Source organism: Apaloderma vittatum, unplaced genomic scaffold, assembly GCF_000703405.1.
Source record: "Apaloderma vittatum isolate BGI_N311 unplaced genomic scaffold, ASM70340v1 scaffold3562, whole genome shotgun sequence".
In the NCBI taxonomy this organism is placed as follows: Eukaryota; Metazoa; Chordata; class Aves; order Trogoniformes; family Trogonidae; genus Apaloderma; species Apaloderma vittatum.
In genome coordinates this window covers 67865-95710 of record NW_009704100.1, presented here as the reverse complement: position 1 = coordinate 95710, position 27846 = coordinate 67865, and the positions used below count along the sequence as shown (strand labels likewise).

The 27846-nt window shown below is 36.5% G+C and overlaps 1 protein-coding gene across 1 annotated transcript in view; it reads right to left on the bottom strand.

Annotated features, from left to right (window-relative positions):
* Positions 1 to 27846, bottom strand: part of FES (FES proto-oncogene, tyrosine kinase) — a 171933-nt gene that overhangs the window by 88369 nt on the left and 55718 nt on the right. Inside the window, exon 10 of the mRNA XM_009864898.1 lies at positions 4155 to 4247. Within this exon, the coding sequence (XP_009863200.1) occupies positions 4155 to 4247 (93 nt within the window). The remainder of the gene's footprint in view (positions 1 to 4154; positions 4248 to 27846) is intronic.

Here is a 27846-nt window from a genome sequence, read left to right as displayed (position 1 = left end):
TATAAAAAGCAGAAGTTTATGGAAATTTCCATAAAAACATGTAATATTTTTTACTTGGCCTGCTCTTTTCCCTAAGCCATACTAACCAACTCTTTCTCACTCATTTTGACATCCTAAAAAGAGCAAGTATGCTCTATTCTAGATTTTGCTCTATTACAGATTTAGAAGCAGGAAGGACTATGTAAGAAGTAACAACAGCTTGAACATAAAGCCCACATCAGAGCTTTTACGAGCAGAAGATGTACTCTAATGTACTGTGTTTATCAGCACAGTGAAATACTAAAAGCTCAGGATGTTGTTTGGCCAAGAAGGCAGTCACATATTTCAATTTGATCAACAGGTAAATACATCTGAGATCAGAATTGTCTACCAATGTTAAATGACACCAACTCGTTCTCTTTCAGAAGTTCCTAAAAGAAAAAAGGTTAGACAGTATCACTTACTTTAACATTTATTGTTCAGAGACACCAAGTTTGAACCACCAGAAACCCCAGACACCTGCTAGGCTACCAAGAAATGTTAAGAGGTTCAGAGTTACAAAGCCTTTGCCACAGAAACACATTTCTACTTGAGTGGAAGTGTTTCTAAGGATGAAAGGACAGTTCAGGATCAATAAACTAGTTCATGGCCTTTACAATAGAAGGTAAAAAAACCCCCCACATTTGACAAACAACTCATTTTATAGCTTACTCTAAAACAAATGACCATATAATAACACCTGCTTATGTTCACACAGGGCCAAGTCTAAGTAACTGTTCAGACGATCATGATAACATCCCAGAAGAAATAACTTTTAAAGCCTTTATGACAGAGAAAGAGCTTATGGAAGAACAACAGAGCATTTTAGATATTGCCAATTACAGTATTGTTTATGACACTAACATCAATCTTTCTCCTTTTTATTCAAATTTGGTTGAAATTATGTCTATCAGTTTAGATGGAAACAATGAGTTTAGACAGAAACAAATGAAAATTCCACATAGTATTCTCTGCTGATTGTCTCCTACATTGCATTACCTTTATTTTCTGTCATATACGGTGAGGCAATCATAATCAAGGTAGTTTCTCTGATTAAACAAGCTGTAATTATTCATGTATTGAGTGTTATCAAAATTACATTACTTTTGTGAACAAGCCTTCTGACTCCAACATACTTTCTGTATGATACAATATTCACCCTGGCTAGCTATGAAAGAAAACATAGCTAAAAGATCAGAAATGCAAGATATACAATACAAGACATATAATCATTGAAATATTGATTTCAGCTCAGTTTACAACACTTCTTGCTAATGTTTCTACTGTATGTTATAGTTAGAATTAAATGGTTCAAACACAAGAAAAGCTAGCCTCTAAGGAAGTCAGAGGAAAATAGTCTACCCACACAAAAATAAATTCCCACTTCTTTTCTAGTCAGTTTAAGTATCTGTAAGCAACTCCATATGGCTAATTGGATACCTGTAAGAACAAGTTTGCATTCTAGGCCTCAATATTTTACAATATCACTTGAGGGATGAGATCTCTTGCTCATTTTTGTGTACGTGTTTAGGGAATCACTTAGTGATTCAACAGCTTAAATGGAGAGAAATGTTTTCTAAGATATTTGTTGTTAACTTGACTGGAAGCTGAAAATAAACAACTAACAAAATATCACAGAAGGAAACAACTCACACTGTTGAATTTCTTTTCTCCCTCCCAAGCTTTCCTTTTTTTTTTTCCTCTCTTCTTTTACCATGTATTGCCACATTTTGCTCATGGGTTACTCAGAGCTGGGAGGGGTGTGCCCTTATATACTTCAACATGTTTTTCCTTCTGGGAGAAGGGAAATGCCCTCATGTATTTCATCATGCTCCTCAGACTTAACAGGATCCTCTTTACTTATTTTGAACCTACCTTCTCTTGCTCTATTTTTTTCCATCTTTAAGCAAACAAAACAGTTTGGTAAAATGTTTTTTCTTTCCCAGGAACAGGAAGCACAGACACAGATTACACACAAAAGTCCATTTCTCCCACCAATTAAACACAGAATGGTGGGTTTAGAATAGCACTAAGTTTAAAACAAAACATGGCTCCACTTTCAAAGCTTCAATAAACTTAAAACATATAGTATGCAAGTAGATAATATCACATTTCTATACTGTATCAGAGGACCAGCTCCAGCCCTTTTCCTACTTTGCTTTGAGATGTTTCTTTATATTGATCTATTAAAAAATGACATTTTTAAAAGTCATTATTATTTTATAATATACCACCAATAATCACTTTATATACCTTGTTGATGGATAATTAGTTTTAAATGCCAGTTTACATCTTTAGCAATAAGTATGGTTATGTAATTGTCACCAGGAAATAGCCGAGCAGCTGACTACATTAAGAGCTAAGCACTAATTTGTGAAGCAAATTTTAGCTGTATACGCATGGTTAGCTTTTCTAACACATAAGAACTCACTAAATCAAACCACAAGAGAAAACTGAAAACTGATTGTTTTATATATTCTGATTTTGAAGCTCATTTAAGTGATAGATAATCAAGAGTACAACTATACTACTCGGATTTTTCTTTCTGCCTCCAATGACCCAATTCTGACCTTACTTCTAAACACATTCCAGTGACATTTCTGATAGTGACTGTCCTTGATTTAATCTTAAATATTTTATCTTGATCCTCTTAATTTTTTTTCTTTTCTAATTCTTCTCTGAAGCATTTAGGTAGGCGATTGGGTGGTTTTTTAACCATAGCAAGTTTTATAACACATACCAATAGACAAAGTTGAAGGCTATGTCTCATCTATAGAAAGAACAGAGCAATACACATTTTAATATCCTTTTACCATGAAATGTTGCATTATTACATCACTTAGAAGTTTTATGAACCAAAGATGATGGTAATGAAGAGATTTTTTTATCTCTAGCAATATTTTAATATTTTAGCAGGGTTTTCATAATATTTTTCAAATACACCATGCAATTTCCACACTTTTCACTGGAAAAACCTTTTTGTCCTAATTTTATTTCATTACCACATTCATTATTCTATTCTTCTAGCACTATATACAATTCTCCTATGCATACACGTGTATATAAACATACATGTATACATATACATGCAATTGTAATCTCTTCCACACATTCTGAATATTGTTTAGCTCAAATGGAGTTTACTGAGTCCTTTACAAGGACTTTTAGTGGGTAGTTGGATACAATCCTGCAGCATAAAATAGAAAGCCCATAAATTCTAAAGTTTTCTCAGAAAACCTGTGTTAAGCTGATATTGGAGGTGACAAGATCATAACTGAAAGACAGTTTTAAAAAACTTTAAAGGTTCTGCCCAACTTCTTTTGGCTTGTTTTTTTTGTTTTGTGGTGGAGTTTTTTGGTTTGGGGTTTTTTGTTAGTTTTTATTGTTGGTTGGTTTTTGTGTGGTTTTGTTTGTTTGATTTGTATTTTTTCGATAGGAGCATTGCGGTGATCACATGTTCCACTTGAAGAAAAAACTGGAGGAAGTTCTTCAAGTAAAATCTGACACCTCCCTGAGAAGGTGCTCAAGTATTCTAACTAGTCGTGCAAGCTTCTGTATGAAAAAACAGCGGCAAAACAAAAGAAGAAAAAAGAAAGCTTCTCTATCCATTAGGAATCTGAACAAAAGTCAATTAGAAGTAAAAGATACTCAACAATCATATTCAGTGGAGATTGAAGCAAGATGTAGAACACCTAATTACTTAAACAGTACCAGTTACTGAGTAAGTAGTAGTAACTGTAGCAGTAGTAGTAATAATATGCTTATATACTGGTGCCTTCGTAACAAATATGGAGAATATATTATTGCAGCAACGGGTATAAACATGTGTGACCATCTAGCACACTACAAAATATCATAACACACTGCATTTCCAGTAAATCACACTCACTGGGAAGATTACTTCTGAAAGTATAACATCAGTCTGGGAGCTGCAAAAAGATATAAATTCTCTTTTCTCCCTGAAGTGCTATAAGTTGTTCTGTCATACTATTATGCCATGGTATTATCATGTCTGCTGATCAATCAGAACAGTGTTTTTATAGCATTCTTTTAATTCTTTTAATGCATGGTATTTCAGGAAAAAGCTGCAGAAATAATGGAACATAGTGTAACACTACACTATTGATACTACTTACCGATGATGAGCCCAACATGGATTTTGGAGACCTTATAATACCAGCTATGGAATGACGTATAGTGTCAAATCTTGAGACTTTGTCTTTCTTGTCCTAGGAGAAAAAAAACAGTATCCCCAGTGAAAATGAGCAAATTGGTTTGGTCATTTGTTTATTGGAGAATGTGGAATGTGGACCCATGAATGTAGACTTTTATCAAATAAAAGACAGGGACTGAGCCTCTACTAATACAATCCAGTAAGTATCAACACCCATGGAATTAACTCATATGAATTTAACCACTGACAAATTCTGTAAATATTCTGTAAATATGCTGTGCAATTTAAGTTCACTATTGTTAAATACAAAGATAGTTAAACTCTTTTGTGCCCTGAAAACAAATAACATAATTATCAGTTTTGCTGAAATATCTATTATTTTTAAAGGATATAGATTTGAATCTATACAGTTAAAAAAAAAGTCCACATAGTAAAAAAAAATACCTACATATATTATCCTTACTTAATATATGGAAGCCTTTTTTCCTTTTATTAACATTTTTCTCTCTAACAATACAGTACTTGCAAATATTAGTACGAATCAGTGCAAGTTATAGGATCCATTTGTCCTAAGGCACTACCATAAACCACCGGCGCAGCCACCATCTGGATTTTAAATTCTGTAACAAGAGGGCTTTAAATAGTTGAGCTTTAGTCAATGTAAATCCAAGGTTCTCATAACTTGACTTAGTCCAAAACCAGTTTATTTCTTAATCTCTGATTTACCATCAGCTCTCAAAATCAGTATCAAAGAATCTTTAAAAAACTTCACAACTGTATTTTTAACTGACAAACTGAGTTTATTGCTTGTAAATCATCCTAAAAATCAGCCACGGTATTTCAATGAGTATTTGCAAAGTAATTATACCTGAAGCAGAGAGACAACATGTTAATAACCTCATTCTAAGTATCTATAGGTTATCCTAACAGTTAGAAGCTGATAATGGAGACAGATTACAATCTTTCGCTAGTGTTATGAAGAAAAATTCCTTCTAAGTTTTGGACATACATTCTTGACTGAAGAAACCAAAAATCTGAAAATGTAATAAATGCAGCTTTAGTTTCTTCCAGAACTTCTGGGCAAGAAATAAAATCCATTCATTCCTTATACAGAAAATAACAGTGCTGAAAATGACTCCCAAATACAATTTACTTCAGAAGATATAGGTTAAACATTGCCTTAGTAAAGTAAATTTATTTATTTGGTAGCAAAATTTTGCAATGTGCCTTAATTTGTATGCTGTGATAAGAGACTACAAAATCCAATCAAACAGTAAAAACACTAATAAGGAGTTTATTAGTCACTGAAATACTCATTAATTATGTGCCTACTTACCCGTCAATAACATTTTTATGCCTTTTATCAGACTCAAGGAATACTGTATGCCAACTAATTTTCTTGTAATAAAAACCTCTGTGCTGTGTCTTGATTTTCATTTTTATAATACTGATGAACTAAACTGGCTACACATACACTTCATTAACAATAGGGGGGCACAGAGTCTAATTTTGCTTGCATGTTGGGTGTAGAATGATCCACTCATTTCTTCAGAAGTGGGCCATGATATTTAACTGCTATTAAATATATATTTATGAGAGGAAAAAATAAGTTAACAAAAGATGCATGGATTTCACTATACTTCCCCCCTAAGCATACTTGCAAGTTTCCTTTCTATTCTGCACTAATAGCATGCTTATCTAATGACAACATCAAACTACAACTAAGGTGAACAGTTGCATTAAGTAAAATGAGCATTAAAATGCAGATTTAGGGGACAAAGTTCGTCTCTGTTCAAAATGTTAACACATGCCCTGTTCAATCTGCAATACACTATAAACACTGGTTGGTATTTTCATAGTACTTTCCCTCTGACATATTGAAACTCCTCTGTAACTTAGAGCCATGAAGACTCATAATTTTTCTGTGCAGTAGGTATTATCAAATACATGACAAACAAAACTGTAGCTGTATTTAGTTTATTTATTCCATTTAAGTATTCTTAGGTCAACTTGAACAAAACTGAAGAGCAACAACAGTGGTCATCTATGGAATTTTTTTTGCCATTTTCCAACCGCAGATCACCCTAGAAGGATCCATTACATCTTGCAGGAAACCAGTTTTCACTAAGAATAACATATTCACTAGTGTGAAGAGAATATATTATGCATATTAGGCATCATCATTTTCCCAACCAGTATAAGAACACAACATAGAACAGCCCACCTACTTTTTTTTTTTTTTTTTAAATCTATCTGTGCATAGTCTTACCAGTTAAGTCAGGACATTATTTTAAGTCTGCTTTCCCAAATAAGAAGAAATATACATCGGAGCTGTATTTCAGTGATCTCCACTCTACCCATATTAAATTTGGAATGTTTCACTCCACTCTAGCCATATTAAATTTGGAATGCTTCAGTGAAGGCCATCCCAATTTACTAAATTATTTAGAAGATGAAAAGATAATCTCAAGACATTAGGTTATTTAAAATTTTTGAAGGAACCTAACAGAGATCAGATACTCTCTGTGTCCCCAGGAAGAAAAGTTCATTGTAATTCCACATAATACTCGTTCCAATAAACATTAGATATCTGACCAAACAGGCCAACTATGTTGGCTGTGTAGTCACTACCTACATTTCAGACAAACTCACAGGATGTTTCTAAAATGACTAGTAAACTTGAAAAGGACACTGGGAAAGAATTAAAAGTTTTGCATCAAGGGTGCTGTATAGAGCATTATGTAATAGTAGGCTTGCTAGCATATATGATGCAGCTACTAAAACGTATCAGACGACTCAGTTTCATTTTGGTTTAAATGAATTACTTTCAAATATACTAGCAAAATGGTAGCATGATTGGAAACTTCCATTATTTCATACTACAACAACTTCATTAAAAAGAAAACTTGTTTGAGAACCATGATATTTTATGCACTGACCACGTTACTGCAGAATGTAGTTTATCATTAAGAAGCTAGATATGCATGAAAATACGCATGTCATTAGAGAACATTTTAATCTACGTCTTTGAATGTATTTAAATGTACCTGTGGCACGAGAGCACATCATACAAGGGATTATAAAAAATGCATTGAATGATACTTGCTTTTTAGGACTAGCTATATTTCTAATCACTCTCTGGACAGAACTAAAATGAATCTCCACCAGACATGAGACTGGCACTTTTAACAGGCCATGAATTTTCTATCTACTGGACAAGTACACCAAGCAAAACTGCTGAAAATCCAACTACTTACCTTGGAACGATGCAAGACTAATGAGCTTCTACATGGAATACAAACAGTAGTTTTATGGGTAGGATTTTATGCTATTATCCTCTCTGGTAAATAATGCAAAGCATTACTGCTTTGATTTCCAAATAATAAAGAAAGGATTTACTACAACAGTAATTCTTATATTAAGAAACTAATCTACAGCAACTACTGGTAACCACTGGATTAGAGTACTCTGTCATATTTTACATGCAACTAGGTTTGGACACAGCAGTTTTATAATTCTTCTGCTATACAACATGGCATGGTAAAACGTTCTTCCCAGTTGTATATACCTGAGAGAGACTTTTTGTTACACTTTTCCTCTTCCTTCTTAATAGTCAAAATAATTACCTCATCTCTTTTTAAGAGATGTCACATCAGAAGACAACCACTCTAGCATTCTCAATGTTCCTTTCCACTTCCCTCTTCTGACAAAATGCAGAGAGTAAAAATAAAGCATAAGAACCCATAAAATCCAAGTGAAACATACCCTGTTTGCTTGAGGATTTCCTCAAGTGTATCTTTATATATGATTGATTGAGATATATATCTATACATGGATATATATATAGATATATATATATATGCGTGCCAAGTTACTATATTTTGCTTGTTCATTTGGGTGGAACTTGGACAACATGAGGTTGTGTCCCTTTTAATAGATTTATGACTGGAATTTATCTTCTATGGTCATGCAGCACCATTGTTAGGGTTCTTGTTGAAAAAAAGTCTCACTTTTGTGAGGCATACAGTTCTGCCACTGGGCAAAATTAGCATAGATCTTAGGGTGCATGAAAAATAATACAATACACTCAGAAGTGTGACACAATCAAAATGACAGGCCCTAAGAATCAAATTTGCAATGGTACTTTGAATAAGACAAAGCAGCAGGGCAAAAAACTTTGCTTAAATTGAACTCCATAACATAAAAGCTCCAAAACTGTAAATATTCAGAAAAATGGCTGCATCTTAGATGTCACTATCAAAGAGAAACAATCCATATTCTTTTAAGAAAAGCAAGTAAGAAGCTGAAGAGCTATCTAAGATAAAGATAAAACAGAATTAATGCTTCAGAGGCACAGACTAATAGTAACATTCTTTCAACAGATCAAAAGGTGGAAGATTAGCAGTAAAAGGGACAATGGACAATAGAGCATATATTGAATATTGCTAGCCAGACATGTACACGTCATCATCATCATCATTACATACATTGATACAAAAAGGCCAACACTTTAATATAATTCAATTCAAAGATAAACTGCCTAGTGAGTCAAATACAAATCATGAGCATGGATACAGAAGTTAAATGTGGGATTGCAAATGAAATTAGAGAACTTTCATAGCAAATTTAGAGGAAATATGATGAGGACTCTCCAACAGAAAGAGAAAACACTCTCAGAAGGAAACGAGTTCAACTGGAAGAACAAAATCAGTGATATCTAAAAGATGAGCATGATAGCACAGTTTCTGAGATTTGGCTTGGGGAACTAGTCCTCAGATAATTTGATAAAATTTATTTCAGTACAAGATTTATTACAGTACCAGAGCTCTAAAATAAAAACATAAGGAAAGAATTTCTGGTAGTTATGGCAAATTGTATGTTCAACAAACTTACAAATAAAAAAGGCACGCCAGGCAGTGTCTGCCAGAGTAATTAACATGCTCTCATTTTTGTAAAGTGAACGCTAGCTTCATTTCTGTTTTGAAGATACAATGTCCTTAATTAAAAAGGTGTCAGAACAACATCCATCTTAAGGCTTCAAATTTAGATACTAGGGAGAACAAGGAAGATATTTGCTTTTAGAAAGCTACAAATACCTGGCACGAGATTGGAATTTTGTGATTTATAAATAAGAACTCTTCAAAGAAGCTTTAGAGAAAATTATTTTCTGAAAATGATCCTCTGCATTAATCATTTCAGCACTGAAGATTAAAAGACATTTAGGAGAAGCCCCAAAAACATGTAATAAACCTAGACTATGACAGTAGCTCTGGCCTGCTTATTGATGAGTGGATATAGTAACCAGAAAATCTTTGGGTGTCTGACTTACAGGTATTAACACATACTAAATGAGATGTAAATGCTCACCTTCACTAAAATCTGAACATACAGAAGAACATACCTTATGTTCTTCATATTTGATTTCAGGAATAAGACTCATATCACACAGAACTTCGTATCTCAGAAAGATCACATGTAGAAAACCAGATAAAGAATCATGCTATCTTCAACAAACACACAGGGTATTTTAAACTATTAACATGGCAGTCACACACCGAATGAGCTGCTGGGAGAATATGAGCTGATTATCTGAGCTGAGCTGATCATCTATCTTTGGAGCACCTTTCCAGGAACCATAATATGCATTTTCTTAGTTTGCTTATAAAGACAGATTGGGAGCAGCACTGCGCAGAGTCACAAAGATGAAACGACAAGTTATCAAAAAGTAAAACATTCCAACATAATCAAAAATATGTAAAGTACACAGTGAAACCAATTAAACAACAGCTATTCAAAGATTATTTTTTGATAAGGTAACATTTTCCGTTTTAAAAATAAGTAACACCTGCCAAAGCAGCAGAAATGGTGCACTGACATACACACATTGTAAAACACTGTGTCAGATGTAAATTAATGTTCCAGTTTCTGACCTGCTGGAGGAGGCTGAAAAACAAGACTTGTTGGTGTGAAATTTAAGAATAGCTATATTTTCTTAGATCAAAGAAACATCCCAGGCCATGCTAGTGGCCTAACAGCCTGTAAGAAAAGGAAAATGACAATTGTTCAGAGCATATATATGTCCTCTGAAGATCTATGGTATAAGATCTGCTTTAGCAGTGTAAAAAGTGATGTTTCTACATCTAACAGTCACGGAAGGATTTTCCTTCTATATATTTTTAATCCGCTTTCTGAATCTATATAAATTGATTTTGATCCGGAAGGACTGATTGAAAAGGCTTTAAACTAGGTTCGAAGGGGGAAGGAGGTAAAACCAGGCTCACTACAGGCGAGCCAGGGGGAAGTATGTCAGGGTTAGGGGTGAAAACAATAGCCCAGCTCACGTGCATCCACAGCAACACACACAGCATGAGCAGTGATAACAGATGCTCCTCAATTAAGCCTCTAAAGTGTCTGTACACCAATGCAAGAAGCATGGGGAATAAGCAGGATGAACTAGAAATCTGAATGCAGTTGAAGAGCTATGATCTCATTGGGATTACAGAGACGTGGTGGGATAGCTCACATGACTGAATGTGGTCATGGATGGATATGTGCTTTTTGGGAAAGACAGACCAACGAGGCATGGTGGTGGAGTTGCTCTGTACGTGAGTAAGCAACTAGAATGTATTGAGTGTAACAAAGTGGGAGAGGACGAGGGTGTTGAGTGCTTATGGGTAAGAATTAAGGGGCGCACAAATATGGGTGATATTGTGTGGCTGTCTACTACAGACCACCTAACCAGGAAGAGGTTGTTGATGAGGCCTTCTACAGGCAGCTGGAAGTAGCCTCAAGATCATGTGCCCTGGTGCTTATGGGTGACTTCAGTCACCGTGATATTAATTGAAAGGATCACACAGAGAAGCATGATTAGTCCAAAAGGTTCCTGCAGTGTCTTGATGATAACTTTCTACTTCAGGTTCTTGAAGAATCAACGAGGAGAGGTGTGATACTGAACCTTGTATTAACAAACAAAGGTCTGGTGGCAGATGTTAAGGTTGGAGGCAGTCTTGGATATAGCGACCATGATATGTTAGAGTTCAGTATTGTTAGGGAAGGAAAAAAAGTAAGAAAAATTTTGACCCTGGACTTCAAGAGGACTAACTTTGTCCTCTTCAGAGATACACTTAGTAGTATCCCATGGGCTAGGATTCTAGAAGTCAGGGGGGCACAAGAGAGCTAGTCAGCATTCAAACTCTACCTACACCAGACTTAAGATAAATGCATTCTGAAAAAAAGAAAATCAAGTAGAGGAGGCAGGAGACCTGCATGGTTAGGCAAGGAGCTCCTGGAAAAAATCAAATAGAAGAGAGAAATTTACAGTAAGTGGAAAAAGGATCTGGTTAATTAGGAGGATTATAGAAATGAGGCCAGAGTATGCAGAGATTCAACAAGAAAGGCCAAGGCTCTCTTGGAATTTAGTCTGGCTAAGGAAGTGAAAGAAAACAAGAAAAACTTCTTCAAATACATCACTGAGAAAGACTAGGGAAAAAGCGGGTCCACTGCTAAATGAGGCAGGAGATATGATAACAGAGGACGCAGAGATGGCAGTACTGCTGAGTGCCTTCTTTACCTCAGTCTTAACTCCTAAGGCCAACTCCCAGGAATTACAGTCACTGGAAGTAAGGGAGCAAAACTGGAGTGAGGATGATTCTCTACTGGTCAGTGAGGATTTCCTTAGAGAACTATTACAAAAACTAAAACCACACAAATCCTTGGGCCCCAACAGGGTGCATCCACGTGTGCTGAGAGAATTGGTTGATGTTGCGGCTGAGCCGCTCTCCATCATATTTGAAAGATCATGCGGAATGGGAGAGGGGCCGGAGGACTGGAAAAAAGCCAGTATCACTCCAGTCTTCAAAAAGGACAAAATGGAGGACCCTGGCAACTACAGGCCAGACAGCCTCACCTCCATCCCTAGAAAGGTGATGGAGCAGTTCATTCTGAAGGCCATCTCTAACCAAATGGAAGAAAACAAGGTGATCAGGAGTAGCCAGCATGGATTTACTAAGGGGAAATCTTGCCGACTAATCTGATAGCCTTCTGCAAGGACGTGACCAAATGAGTTGATGAAGGAGGAGCAGTGGATGTCATATACCTTGACTTCAATAAGGCTTTTGATACTGTCACCTGTAATATCCTCGTGGGAAAACTCAAGAAATGTGGGATAGATGATTGGACCATGAGGTAGACTGCAAATTGGCTCAGCTACGGAATTCAGAGGTTTGTGATCAGCAGCACAGAGTCAAGTTGGAGGCCTGTGGCCAATGGTGCTCCCCAGGGATCAGTGATGGGTCCAGTTTTGTTCAATATCTTCATCAACGACCTGGATGTGGGGACAGAGTGCACCCTCAGCAAATTCACTGGTGATACAAAACTGGGAGGGGTGGCTGACACACAGGAAGGTTGTGCTGCCATCCAGAGAGATCTAGACAGGCTGGAGAGCTGGGTAAAGGTGAAGTTCAATAAGGACAAGTGTAGAGTCTTGCATTTGGGGAGAAATAACACCAGGCCCAGTAGAGATTAGGGGTCATCCTGCTGGAAAGCAGCCCCATGGAGAAAGACCTTGGAGTCCCAGTGGGCAGTGAGTTGTCCATGGGACAGCAACGTGCCCAAGAGTCAAGAGGGCCAATGGGAGCCGGGGGTGCATTAAGAAAAGTGTGTCCAGCAGGTCTACGCAGGTTCTCCTCCCCCTCTACTCTCTCCTGGGGAGATCACACTGGAATACTGTGTCCACTTTTGGGCTCCCCAATTCAAGAGACAAGGACCTACTGGAGAGAGTCCAACAGTGAGCTACGAGGATGATTAAAGAACTTGAACATCTCTCCTGTGAAGAGAGACTAAGAGAACTGGGGCTGTTTGGCCTTGAGAGGAGATGGCTGAGAGGGGACTTTACTAACATATACAAATATCTGAAGGGTGGGGGTCATGAGGAAGGAGAGAATCTCTTTTCAGTGGTGCCCAGTAATAGAAAAAGAAATAATGGGTTTGAGTTAGAACATAGGAAGTTCCACCACAATATGACGAAAACCTTTTTCACTGTGAGGGTGACAGAGCACTGGCACAGGCTGCCCAGGGAGGTTGTGGAGTCTCCTTCTCTGGAGACTTTCAAAATCCTCCTGGACACATTCCTATGTGACCTACTGTAGGTGATCCTGCTCTGGCAGGGGGGCTGGACTAGATGATCCGTCGAGGTCCCTTCCAACCCTTGACATTCTGTGATTCTGTGATTATATAACCCATTGCTGCAGCAATCAGTTGCACAACTTAATTACTGGGATTTTTAAGAACAAGTTTGTGTGATTGTTTTGAATCATGTGCCTACTGTGGTTATATGATGGTCGCCATTTTTTGGTTCTGAAGAAACACTGAACAACCGTTATTCTCTATTCACTTTCTCCACATCTCGCACCACATTGCATACACTTTTACCACATTTCCCTTCAGCCTGCTTTTTCATGTCTCAAAAGCCTTATCTACCTATTCATTAACTCTGCAAAAACTCCTTCATATATCTGAGCATTATTTTGCCTTTCTGAATTCTCCTAAACCAATTTTGTAATTTAGGGAGCTGAAAATAAAAGTGGCTACATGGAGTCAGATTCCTCAAGGTGACACACAGTAAAAGGACAAGCAGGGATAGACAATTTGCATCAAGAAAAATTTCAGTTAATACAGTGAAAACAAAAAAACCCACAGTGAGGACGGTGACCATACACTGAAGCAGGCTGCTGAGAGAGAATTGCATCACTGGAGCTGCTAAAACCTCAACTGCAACAAGACACTGTGCAGCCTGATTTAACAGCAAAGATGACCCTGCTCTGAGCAAGAAGTGTGACCAGATGGCCTCCCTGAGAAGTCTTTCAATTTAATTTATTCTGCACTTAATTTGGGAAGCAGGTGCACATTAACACATACAGTGATGTAATGTTTCCTTCTCTGTTCCATTCCTGAAAATTTCTAGCATATTTTGTTGGTTTTGACCACTAAGTAGATAGCGACCTGGTACCATCAGGAATATTTAGGCCTTATTTTGAGTGGTAACTCAGAGTTCATTACTGATGTACATGAAACCAAGCACTGTTACTACAATCTGGTCTGCAGGAATGTAATTATATAACACAATGCTGCTATTTTAAAATAAATACTGTTTGAAATAATATGTATAATCTATAGCAAGTCAAGGAATTCAGACAACTTTTTGTCAGAAAATGTTTGCTTTATTTCCAAATGTAATTACAATGCTAAGGTCACGGGTTCGATTCCCGTTCGGTCCCCATGTGTTGCCTGATCTAGTTGACAGGTGGCGTCCGTGGCAACAGGGAGGCTGGATTAAAATGATCTCTAAGGTCTCTTCCAGCTTAGGCCATTCTACGATTCTATGATTCTACAACTACTCAAATATTGGAATCTTGAAAGTGTAACACAGGCTAGGAAGCAATTTTTTTTTTTTTACAGGGAAATAGCAATAAGAGCAAGCATCAACCAAGAGATTGGTGAACTATTTGTGAAGACAAAATCAGGAGAGGCTTTGGTATATTTTACTCAGGAAAACCTCAAATTTCAGCAAACACTGTACATAATTAAATTATTTTTTAAAAAGGAGCATGAATACTGTTGTTGACCCTTTGCTTTCTTTTTGAATGACTATCAGAACAGAATGTATGTTTGTCTGCACTATGTTTTCCATTTTAATTAGAGTTTCAGAGGACCAATTTTTCAACCTCTGTATGAAATGTCAAGGAAATGTCATCTTCATTTATGAAATGATTAGTAAACCTTTCAAATGCACAAATGCATATTAAAGGTCTTTAAGGAAGTAGAGTACCTCTTAACAGAGAGTACCAATAATGTTTCCAGGGACATGGTACATTTTAATTATTATATACTATACAGCGCTTTTTTAAAAAAACCCAGGATTTTGATTTCATCTAATTATCATCAAGAATGTCAACTGTGCTCTAGGGAAGAAAATGACTAAATGCACTGCACCTAAGCTATCACACTGAGATCTTATCCAGTAGCTACTTTTGTGGAAGGAAAAAGTAGCCATACAAAGGTTTTTGCAAATTAGATAGAGAAGCCTCTGAAATTCAGTATGGAATTCCTGCTTTACTTAGTGAGTGTATCTACATACCACTAAGTCATAATAAACCTCCACCCACTGACTGCATAATGATGCCAAATAAAGGAGAACTGATTACAAAAAAGGCAATTTAACAACCCAGCTCAGACTTCTGAAAGCTTAGAGTCAAATTTAGAATGAATACATATTTTTGAAAAATTAAGTGTAAGTACCATTACCTTACGTAACTGAGGAAACGTAACATGGAAAGTGGAGTCTTCTGTCCTACTGAAACCACAGGCCAGTATGTAATGTTCAGATAGGAATTGTTTCACTGATTTCAAGAGCACTGTTATTAATCAATGATGCTACTATTAACTGAATGTATAAACATTTTGTCAATTCCTACACTAGCACTTTACTAGTTTCAAGTAATCAAGAATTATCAAATTTCAGTCTCTAAAGCACTTGCTATATATAGGAAAATACTTGCTCATAACATAATCCTCCTTCTTGGCTGTTACTGCCACATTAGCATAAGAAATCTCTGAATATATATATACAAGAAAACCTACATCTTTTCGCATCCTCTGGCAGTTTACCATGCAAAAAGCAAGATGATAATTAGTTGCTGGTCAAAGTCACCATCTGCCACGACATCTTGCTCAGCACTCAAGCTGTGCTGCTGCTCGAGAAAACCAAGAATCACAACAAGCCAAAGAGCAGTGAATGAACTACTGCCATTGTTCCAGCAAAGTGACTGAAACAACCTGAACCACAGTCAAGAATGGATATGAGGTAAAAGACATAAATCAAATGCAAATGTATTACATTTCTTCAAACACTCTCTCTGTTTCCAAACTTTCTCATCTTCCTAAGCCAGATATAATTTTTAGCCCAGAAACCAGCATTTATGGTTTAGTAGTTAAATATACTAACAACATCAGAATAAGTAATCAGTGAGATTTCATGAATGTGAGTTGAAATTTCAAGAATATAACCATAAATTTAAAAACAACATAACTCTCAAAATATTAGGAAAAAAAAAGGGAGATTGTAAAACAAGCAGCTACAAGGAAATTTGACATTTGTGTTATTTTAACATTACAGTTTGTCAGAAGGCTACAAAAAACACGTGTGTTATTAGTTAGAAATGGACATGCATCCACAAATCATTTAAAATTAACAATTCTTAGGAGCATTTTTGATGCAGAGGCTAGTTTTATTCAATATTTTATTGCTACATAATTCCAGTCAAAATAGTTTCAACCATGTAGAACCCAAATTCTATAGAAGAAATACAGTAGTGCTAGAACTGCTGTCCTAGAGTTGTAATCAACGCTACAGTTGTCATTTGAAGCAATTAACTCTTCAATATGAAATTTGTTTTAAAACTTCTTATATGCACGGATACACGTGCACACACAGATTGATCTCACCATCCCTCTTTCAAGCTAAAAAAAACCAAAAACAAAACCCAAAATCTGAGCTAGAAAAAAAAATCTTGATAAGGTAATGGAAGAAATAGATTTCTTTTAAATACCCACGTGTTATGTTGCATTACTAGCACTCGGAAACCTTAATCTCTATTTTACGTAAATTTACATAAACAAGTGAACATCAGGAAAAATTTTTTCAGTGTGAGGGTGACAGAGCACTGGCACAGGTTGCCCAGGGAGGTTGTGGAGTCTCCTTCTCTGGAGACATTCAAAACCCGCCTGGACACGTTCCTGTGTGACCTATTCCAGGTGATCCTGGTCTGGCAGGGGGGCTGGACTAGAGGATCTTTCGAGGTGCCGTCCAAGCCCTGACATTCTGTCATTCTGTGTGTGCAATAAAACATTAAGTGATTGGTTTTCTTCCACTAGTGTCAAAAAGTGTCAAAAATTAATTCCGTGTCCTAAAGTTTCCATATACTGATTTTTCCACAAAAAGTATAAAGGCAGAGAGATTGTTTCAGCACTTGTTAACAAATAACAATATTCTGTAACAGCACTTCTTCAGCTGAATGGTGAAGTTTTAGATGGCCAATGGATAACATTTAGAAAAGTTAACAACTAACCCTTTGAACTGATAAATATTACTTAAGGACAAATAGCACTTCACTACAATCACCGACCTAAGAAAAAGAGTTATAGTCATCCTTGTTGACCTATGTTCAAAACAGTCATGAAAAAAATACGGCAATTGTAACAGAGGAAAAATTTGGTGAAGAACAGCTGTAAAGGCTAATAAACATGCAAAAACATGCATGTAGAATCTCTAAGCTACATTTCGCACGAGGCATGAACATCTTTACAGTGCAAGCAGCCGAAGTACCAAACTATGCATCAGTGAACCACAATGAACTCATCAGATTAAACTGATACAAATACAACTTCAAGGTATTTTTATGTGAGCATCTGGATGCTGAAAATAGTGTTGCACGTAATAGTCAAAAAATCCTCAATTTCTAGTTGTCTCTGCATCTGTCGGTAGCTGAAGTACAGAAGTGATGAAGATCACCCCCAGCTACCACATGCATGTTGGTGAATGCCACGTGTACATGCCACAGAATGCCACCTAGAACTGGAAATTACCCCTGTGAACCACAAACTTAAAATAATAGTAATAGGCTTGCCAGAAATCTGTGTATACTTACACATCTTGCATACTGAGAAACACATACCGTTATCCTTGTCCCATTACTAGCAAAAACTTGTGTTCTGCTTATTTCAGACCTCAAAAATTCCAGACAGGAAGCCAAGCCACATTTCAGCAAGGTACAAAGCATTAACCATTCTCAATCCTTCATTCCTGATCTGCACAGATGAAGCTCCTCTGGTCTCACTGGCTCCAACAGCATCAGTATCCTGACCAAATGATCCCATACAGCAAATCTGTCTGGCAGTTTGTAAGAAAGGCATTAGAAGGAAACAAAGAGAAAAATTACAGTATGAGCTACAAGCACGCAAATTATTATTGCCATGGAGGCTAGTCAAAAGATGTTCCAGAAAAATACAGGGAATACAGAGCAAAGGTAAGGAGCCAATTAGGAGGATAGTTTGAGGTTTTCTTCCTAGAGATACCAAAACTAGAGTTTCACCTGTCCTTAACTAAAGGTTCCTCTAAAAGGGGATTTTCTAATGAGGATTGCATCTCTTTAGCATTCAGCATTTTATATCCAAAGAAGACATGGACAGACAACTGAAGGAACTAGCTGGGCTTCGGATCTTCTAATTATCTCCCTGCATAACCTAACAATGTTCTTGTACTCGTTATGAGTGGCCATAAAACTCTCTTTTCTTCCTTGATTTTCAGTCAAATCTCCCTATTCAGTCAGGCTCGTCTTATGGCTCGTGTGGATGACCCGCTCCTGTGCCTTTAAGACTTCCCCCTTAAGAAGTGTGCAGCCTTCCTGGATTCCTATATCCTTCAAAACTGATTCCCAAGGGACTCTATCCAATGAGTCAAAGTCTGCCCTTCATAAGTCCGAAGCGACAGTTTTGCTGTCCCCCCTCCTAACATCTCTAAGAATAGAGAACTTAATCATTTCATGGTCACTCTTCCCTATACCGCCTCCAACTGCCCCATCCTCCAGAAGACCTTCTCTCTTCACCAAGCGGAGGTCCAGCAGGGCACCTTCCCTGGTCAGTTCACATACCAGCTGTGTGAGGAAGTTATCACCCACACATTCCAGGAACCTCCCAGATTGTTCCCTCTCTGCTGCATTATATTTCCAGCAGGTATGTGGGAAATCGAAGTGTCTGATGAGAACATCATCAAGTGACTGCGAGTTTTCTCCCCAGTGCTTACAGAACCCTTCATCCACCTCACTGCTCTGGCTGGGAGATCTATAGCAGACTCACATAGCAATAGCAGCTTTATTGGCATTGCCCCCATTGTCACTATACGGACGTTCTGAGAATTCGTAACAGTTCCTAACATATGGGGCCACTCCACTGCCTCTCCTTCCCTGTCTAGCCCTCCTGAAGAGCTTGTAGCCATTGATTATGAACACTCCAGTCGTGTAAGGCATCCCACTATGCTTCTGTCAGAGCCACTGTGTCATAGTTTTCCTGGCACATCATGGCTTCAAGCTCTCCCTGTTTGTTGCTCGTACTGCATGCACTGATACAGATGCACTTCAGATGAGCTACTGATCCCAACTTCTTTTTGTGAGCATGGGCTCAATTTCCTACCAGACCCTTCTCAGGTGTTTCCATGATTTCTAAACCATGAACAACAACCCCTGCCTCCTCATATCCCATTATATGCCTGTGAATAATATACCAACCCAAACACTGAGTGATTTTATTTCATATTATTACGTGAAACCAAGATCTGGAAATAAAACAATTATGAGGCCCATCAAGACCAAACATTTGCAGATACAGTTCTCAATTCTTTAAATTCTCAGGCTATATCACCTGTATCCTGTATTTTTCTATTTATGCTTTGATTTAGCACCAACACATCACTGTGGCAACATGCGTTGATTAAGGCAAAGCCACAGTCTTCACAGAAATAGTCTCTCTCACGGAACTATACTGACAGTGACAACCTGTAAAACAGCATATGCATCTTGAAATTGTTAAGTTGGCTCCCTTTTCTCATCTATACAGCAACAAATTAAAGCAGTTATGTCATTTAGCAAGAAAGTAAGCATCTACCACAACATTAATGTTAAGGTCCTGAGGGCACCAATAGGTTACAGTAGCCCTGACCAGCTTCACTTGGAGATTCACATCATCCCTGCTCATATTTCCACCAGCCCCATTTCAGCTCTGCCAAGAGCATCGAGCCCTGCCCTGAGCTCTACAACAGTTACCAGTCTCCAGCTTTGTCTCCAGTCCTGCCTCCTGGATGGATCCTTCATACGCGTATTGTAGCTTTCTCCAGTCCTATGTTTGGTCCTGTATCCTAGACAGACTTAGGACCCACATTATAGCCTTCTCTTCATCCCTGTCGCTGACTCCTTCTCCTTTTGCTCCTAACTGGACTCCTAGTTGGAATCTCATCCTGATTTATTGTTTTACTGTCTCTGGAGCTGCCCACAGACCCTGTTAACATCTGCCACTGTGCTCATACCCTGTGGGATGGCACATCATCAGTGACAGCGTTTCCCAGCCTGGGGTCATTCTCCTGGATCACACCTCCTCTTTGAGCAGCTGGCCCTTGCTGCAACCTAATAACCTTTTAGCACTCACTTCCTTTGCTATCTCTGGATATTGCCTATGCAAGGACATTTTAAAGTGTAACTGAATCTCAGAGAAAGAAATCCAGGAAACTTTTTCCCTGTAATTTGATTCACATATACAACAAGTTCCTGTGATACAGTGAGACAGGAAACATCATTAATCTAATTTCTCTCAAAATGTAATTTTTATGAAATTTAATAAAGCTGTCAAATGTTAATAAGAAATCAAATGACATATCTGTTCCAACTGGTTTAAATAACTTCCTAAAAGGGTTAATAGAAAAGAAATTACTTGAATAAAAACTTTATTGCTCAAATAAATGTTGATTAGGAACCAAAGGACCAGTTAGAAGGACCTAAAAAAGAGATGATCTAGACTCGGCATCTAACAGATGTTAGTTTTGAACTTTTTTCCACAGAATAACCTCCCCTGCTTTCTCTACAATTGAAAGAATTATAACACATTTTGGAAGAGGACATATACTTCATTTTCTTTTCTAGCAAATGTCTTTTACTAAAGGTACCAAGCAAAACTAAGGAAAACTTAAAGGTAGGCAAGTCATTCTTAATCTATCCTTAATTCCTTTTTTTTTCTTTTTTTTGCATTGTATGGATCTATAACCTAGTTCCCAGGCAATGAACTCTTGCTTTCTGCAATTAAGAAGCTTGTTAAAAAAAAATAAGATTTAAAAAATTACTTTGCTTGCAGAAATATTCTTCAGTAATTTCCAGAAAACAAATCTGGTTTTGATCCACATAATCTCACAAATCAGGAATGCTATATGATTAAAAATAGAACTAATTCATTAGAGTGCAGGAGTAGCTCAAAAGTAAAGGCTTTTAATAATTTTTCTCAGCAATTACACATTTCTATGCATCTTGTCTGTCATAGTCCAAGCTTTCTTTCTTCTTAGGATGAGGACACTAGTTTCAGAAACTCATGGATATCTACTATTATTTTCATGCAAATGTCATTGCATTTCTCACACGACCCTAAAACAACAGCTAAATAAAGATAAGTTTCTTGGGGTCTGTATCTGTACCTCCCTAAAAGAAGTTGAGACAAGTAATCCTGGAAATTTTGACTGGCTTACAGTGACTGCCAAATCTCACATTGGAGTTTTGCTTTCCCTAATATTGAAGACTTTTTTGAGCCAAAAACTTCAGAGTGTTGACTGGAAAATGGGCTTCACCTGTTCGGACACTAATGTGTGGTATTCTTTATGGCTTAAGTTATCCAAGACATCTATATGGGACTGGCAGCCCTGAGTCGCAGTTTGATGGCAGGCAGGATATGATAAGCAATCTAAAAATGACATTAGTATCAATGTTCTGGCACCTGGATCTCAAGTTGACCAGAAATGTTTTGCATCTGTCTTACTGCAGGATGACCCTAATAAAAAAAATAAATAAAAATCAGTTATATCTGAAACATGCTATTTAATTTACCCCACAGAAAAAAAAATAAAAAGGAAAACAAAAAAAAAGTTCTGGTCTGTATCTTACAGAGTAGTGCTCTGAAAAATGAATTAGATTGCTGTTCTGGTTTCTCAGTCTGCAGCAGGTAAGAGCTTCCCCATAAGGCAGAAAAGAGCAGAAGACAAAAAGCAAACCATAAAATCATACACTTAAAATCTGGCAATAAACTTCAAAGGGCACTAGATTAAAATCATAAATTCTAATTCAAATAAATATTTTATAGTAGATTTTTAAGACTTTTAGAAGCATAATAATTGCCTTTAAGAACAAGGGTGTTTTTAACCAGTCACTTAAAAAAGGAAAAAGGAGAGAGACAATTTAGAGCAGCCAAATTCTATCACATCATTTCCTATGTGTTGCCTAGAGGCTATGAGAAGTTAATAACCACACTAATTCAGTCCCATCGCTATCAAAAACATGCAAGAAGCCAATGGTAACAATTTTGTTAGAGAATCTCTACTTTCCTCCCAGCATACAGGAAAACATCCCAACACATACTGAAACATACACTGGATTACCAGTACGTGATTTCTGTTCAAAGGGAAGCTTCTGAGTGAAGCTTTCCTAATTCACAGAGATGATTCTGACTGAACAAATCCCCAGTGGGTATGCAAGGCTGCAACACTACTATGATGAGACCTTCTTCCTCATAGAAGACTGAAAGAGCTCTTGAAGTACTTTTTGGCAGTTCAAGAGAAGTATATGCACTTATCTCAAGTACATATATTCTCCTTCATATGGACAGTGCAAACTAATTCTGTACTTGGAATATTCTGGGAGTTTTGTTTACTCTGAAAGAGTCACCTCCTTCAATTCCTCCCAAAGTTCACTCACACTTCTGATTTTGCCTTTCCCCAAGCCTAGGTTATTGCTCAACACTTTTTGATAGATAACATGCTAACCTTAAGAAATATTTAATTTCTTAGCCTTTCTCTATGAAAAGATTATTGTTGGGTTAATCGTTTACTTCAGAAGTTTCTAGGTATGTTCACTGGAAAGAGGCTTGAGAGGTGCTTTGACCTCCCACCTTGTAAATTCTGGACTAGTCAGTAATACCCATCTGGGACAAGTATGACTGAGTTTATCTCAGCATTACCTTAGTATCTCCGTTTTGATTCTTGTTCCACTGATGTATGTCCATATGGCAAGTAAGATTTACAAAGAGAAGAAACAGAATCTAGAGCTTACTCCAGTAGGAGGAAAAGAGTTCATCCTCCACACTTCCTAGAAGCATCTAACATTTAGAGCATTTTTGTTCCAAGTTCTGGCTGCAAGCCAGAAACATAGGTCCCAAATAGCAAGCTTGGGAAGTGGTCCAAAACAAAGATCACTTAGTTGAACTTCAGCCGTCTAGGCATCCAACAAATACAGTTGTTTATTTCCAAGTCTTTTATGACTTAACAGGCACAATTTCTACAACATGACTGCACTGGCAATGTTTCCTCTGTGAGACAAAAATAAGAGAAATGATAAGAATGCTGCACAGGTTTACTTTGCCCCGGTTTCTGTTCACAAGAAACTTAAAATCTTGGAAGTCTACAGTGGAAGTCTACAAGGTTTATAAACACAACTAACAGTGAAGGGCTCCCCTACCACACTGTAATGCATGCCATCATACAATCTTAGTTTTATATAAACGTCACGAACCACAGACTAAAAGAGGATTATTTACATGGGCAGATAAACAAGGGAGTTGTTCGGTGATGGACTATAAAGCATAGAAATGTCTCAGTTCTTCTGAGTCAGTAAGAAAAAAAAAAATTATCTCTGCCATCGAGTTTTCTGCTGTTGCTGCAACAGGCTGTCTCAGAAGCTAACCATTTCCCTGCATCTGTTCAAGATACTGTATAGCCTGAGAAAGTTTAGGAAAAGGAGAACCTTTTGAGTAATGGGTACATCTCTCAGCAGATTATGCTTCAGTGCCTTATGATACGCCATCTTAAATGCATTTAATGAAGTATCTCTTAACACATAACCAACTCCTGTAAATGCTCTTTTATATTTGCCTGATATTAAAAATCTCAAAATGTACAAATTGATTAAATTTGTCAATTACGATTTTGGTGAGAATCCTGAAAACATTTGCCACAAACCCAAACCTGCAGAGGAAGACTCAGACTATTAGTTTGTTGATCATACTATTAGAAGTAGAATGAATTCTAGAAAACAAGGATGGAAATATGAATCATCCCCATTAGGAAAATAAAAAGGTACTTTTAGAATACTTTACAAATAATGAAATTAGCACTCCAGCTCTGTTTCATACATTTCATATTTTTTCTTCCATAACTACTTTTATTTTACAACAATCTTCATAAAAAGCTGGCTTATCTTACTTTTAGAGCAATCATCGGGAATAGAATCTCTGAAACCTTTTAAAAAGGAATGACAGAGAGTAAAACCAACCAGACAAGCAGTGAACTTTTATATATTTTTTTCCTTTTGGATAATTCTGCTACAACAGATAAAACGGGAATTCGGAAATTCCAAATTCCTTACTAATACCCATTTTCCGTTACTCCACTGCGTATAGTTTTAAGCATGGCACTCTGCTGGGATGGTGCATTAATAGTTAGATCCTTCCCATTGTGATACCATGATACCATGATGCTTGAGCTTCCCCCTGCTTACACACTTCTCAAGACCATGCATTAGGGTCTTCCTGCATTACAGTTGTATTTTATTATTTGCAAAAAATAAAAAAAATCTGAACAAAACTAAACCAAACCATCATTCCAGATTACTTAGATGTTAGACAGATGAGAACATACATTCTTCATCCACATTTCAATGTCTCATATGCATTTTTAAAAACATACATAAAGATGAAAAATTTTGATTTTTCAGTTGTAACTAGTCTTCTGGCACTGAGCTCCACCTGCTGACAAGTCTTTTAAGTACTGCAGAGTCTGCATACCAAGTCTCAGTTTTATCAGTGGTTCGAGTATAATTCTGCAGTATGCAAAATAAATCTATACGAAACATTTCTGTAGTGAGAAAATCACATAGTTTCAGATACATATTCTGAATAAGAGTGGGGTTTCACCTTTACAATATTTGTTTTTACCATGTAAGGACAAGGAGAAGAAATATTAAAGTGGTATACATATTTCACTGTATTACACCCCAAAAAATTAATTACTATTTTATATTAACTAAATTTATTGCCAGGCTTAAGCACTCCCTGAAGATTTCCTGTTTTGGAACAATTTCCAAGTCAATACTGATGCTGTAATTTTGAAGTCTTATTATGAAATGCAAACCACCATCGTTGTAATTAACTACCTGAGTAAACAGTTAATTAGTACTGTAATATTACAAATATTCCTGATGTTTTTATTTATAAACTATGATTCTATGATTAGACAAATACAAAGTTTGTCGTTGTAGTTGTTTTCTTTCTTTTAATTATGGTGGACTACTGCCATGCTCTGTCAATCATATGAACAGCAAGAATAGCATATATAATTTAGAAAAAATGACATCCATTGACTAACCATCCAAACACTAGAAAGCTAGATCACGATTCCAGTTATCGGGTAATTTTTCAAAAAAACCTACAATAGATAAAAATTTGGGTGCTACAACACTTTGAGAAACATAAAACACAACAAACAACTGTTCACGAGAATAACCAGATTTCTCTTAGTATTTATCTCCTTACTTTAAAGTAAGTATAGAATATAAAGTTAACAATTACATTGTGCCTAGTATCATAAGCAGGTAACTAAGGGGCTCAAAATTATTTTAAACTTGTAGCACCTTCAGCATTAAAATTATCCATGTCTTACATGTTTACCTCAGTAGAAAAATGTAAATGCTAGACGCAAGAAAATATTTTTTCTCCCACATACAATGACAAATGTAAAATGCAATGCTCAGGAGTGGTCAGAAATAGATTTTCTTTTTAACTCCTTGTTATGCTGTCATGCTGTCGTGATTGAACAGAACAGAATCAGCCAGCAATTTCCTTTTATCTTAAAATGTTTACATGACATCAATATATAACTAACATTCTATAAACAATAAAATATATTGGCAAAATCATACTGAAGACACTAAAAATATGTAACAGTTAAAAAGAGACAAAAAAATAACAAGGAAATGAGAGAAGAAACATAACTGTCTATAAAAACACAAACAGCATTTCAGAATTTCATTCCTTGTGAGTATTCTACTACACTGTTATCTAATGTAAGGATGGAAAACAAAATAAATTGTGAATGATTCCACTATGAAATTGGCTGTATTTATATCATACCATAAAAATACCTAGACATGTGAAACTTTACAACACTGCCGCATTTCGTATTTTTAATTTTAAATTAACCAAAAAAATCCACTTATGAATGAATATATGAACACTTACTTCATATGGATGCTCACAACACAAACCAATTATGATTTTTTCATTCTCATGAATGTGAATTTGTAGAAGAATTTGTAAAACAACTGTTTACAAGGAATTTGTGAATAGGAGTAAATAACCATATTCAAATGTAGTTATCAGACAACACCTAGACAAACTGCTTTTAGATGAAGAGAAGAAATCTAAATAGCTTTATAGCTATAAAAACAAAGGTCCTCTTGAATCATACCAGGATGAGCAATCAGCAGCAAGAATATTTCATTTCTGATCATTTAGTAGCTGTAAAATATTAAGGAGTTATACTAAAAAAAACCTCCAAACCATCATTATAAAAATCACCAGGATGCTTATTTATACATCAGTATATTGTTTTTTCATCCTGAGACACAGATAAGACTGCCCTCTCAAGGTACAGTAATTTCAAAAACCTCAGTTATATCCAGCACTTCTCAGTAAATTTTACTAACACAGGATATCGACTTAACAATTAAACACAAGAGGTATTTGCTTGTCTTAAACAACTTGCACAAGGGAAATCACCCAGCACTTCTGTCATATTCCATTATTTTTCAGGTTGCATACGAATTATAAGACTAAATCCTCTGAAGTCAAAATAGTGACGTTTTTCTTGCCCTCAGCACATTTAATATACACAAAAATGTATTTCTTGCATCATTCCGGAAATGTCAGTATCTACTTCCTCCAAAGAAATAAAAATAAAAAATGTAAATTATCATAGATCATAGATAACTTTTGTTCCAAAATAACTACGAGGATTATTTTCTCCCACCCTTTGAAATGGTGATTTGGACACCACAACACAGACTTTAGTAATCATGAACAGAGGTGGAAGAATATCATTCTCTTGATTAGACTCATCATCTCAACTAACCCTTACAGACAATATTCACTAGCATTACTACAGGACATTACATGAAATAGTAATAAGATAGCCTACCCCAAAACGATTCCAAGCCTTCTAATCTTTCATAATTACTATCCTATTCCTTCCTTTCTCCTCCACCTTTTTGTGTTTTATCAGCTCCCGCTAGATATGACAATCATACAAGCTTTGTAAAATAATGTTTTGTACCACTGGAAATGACAACCACCTACTAGTGCCTTGTAAATATTAAACAGCAGTTGTGGAAGCAAGAGTATAACTGCAGAATGGGAATGGAAAGAAAAAAAAAACAACTTGGTTCCACAAACAGACAGAGAAAACAAAAGCATGCTTCTCAGAAATAATAATTTCATTATCTTTTCACTGAGCTGCTGCTCTGTGGGCCAAAAGAAATGGCAGGCTAAACCTCTAAAGAAAACAAGTCACAAGCATCTCATATGTCAAACTTAATCCATAAAAGTAAACACTACTGTTTGTCCCTTCAGTAAACAGGTAGTTTGCTTTTTAATGTGCCTTACTATGTCTACACATAGCTGCATGCAACAGAGTGAAGGAAGTCACACACAATATTACTAAAGTACTTATTTAAATTACATGGGGTCTCATAATTGCACAAAAAGTTCCTACTGATTATATAAACACAAAAATAAGTTGCAAAGAA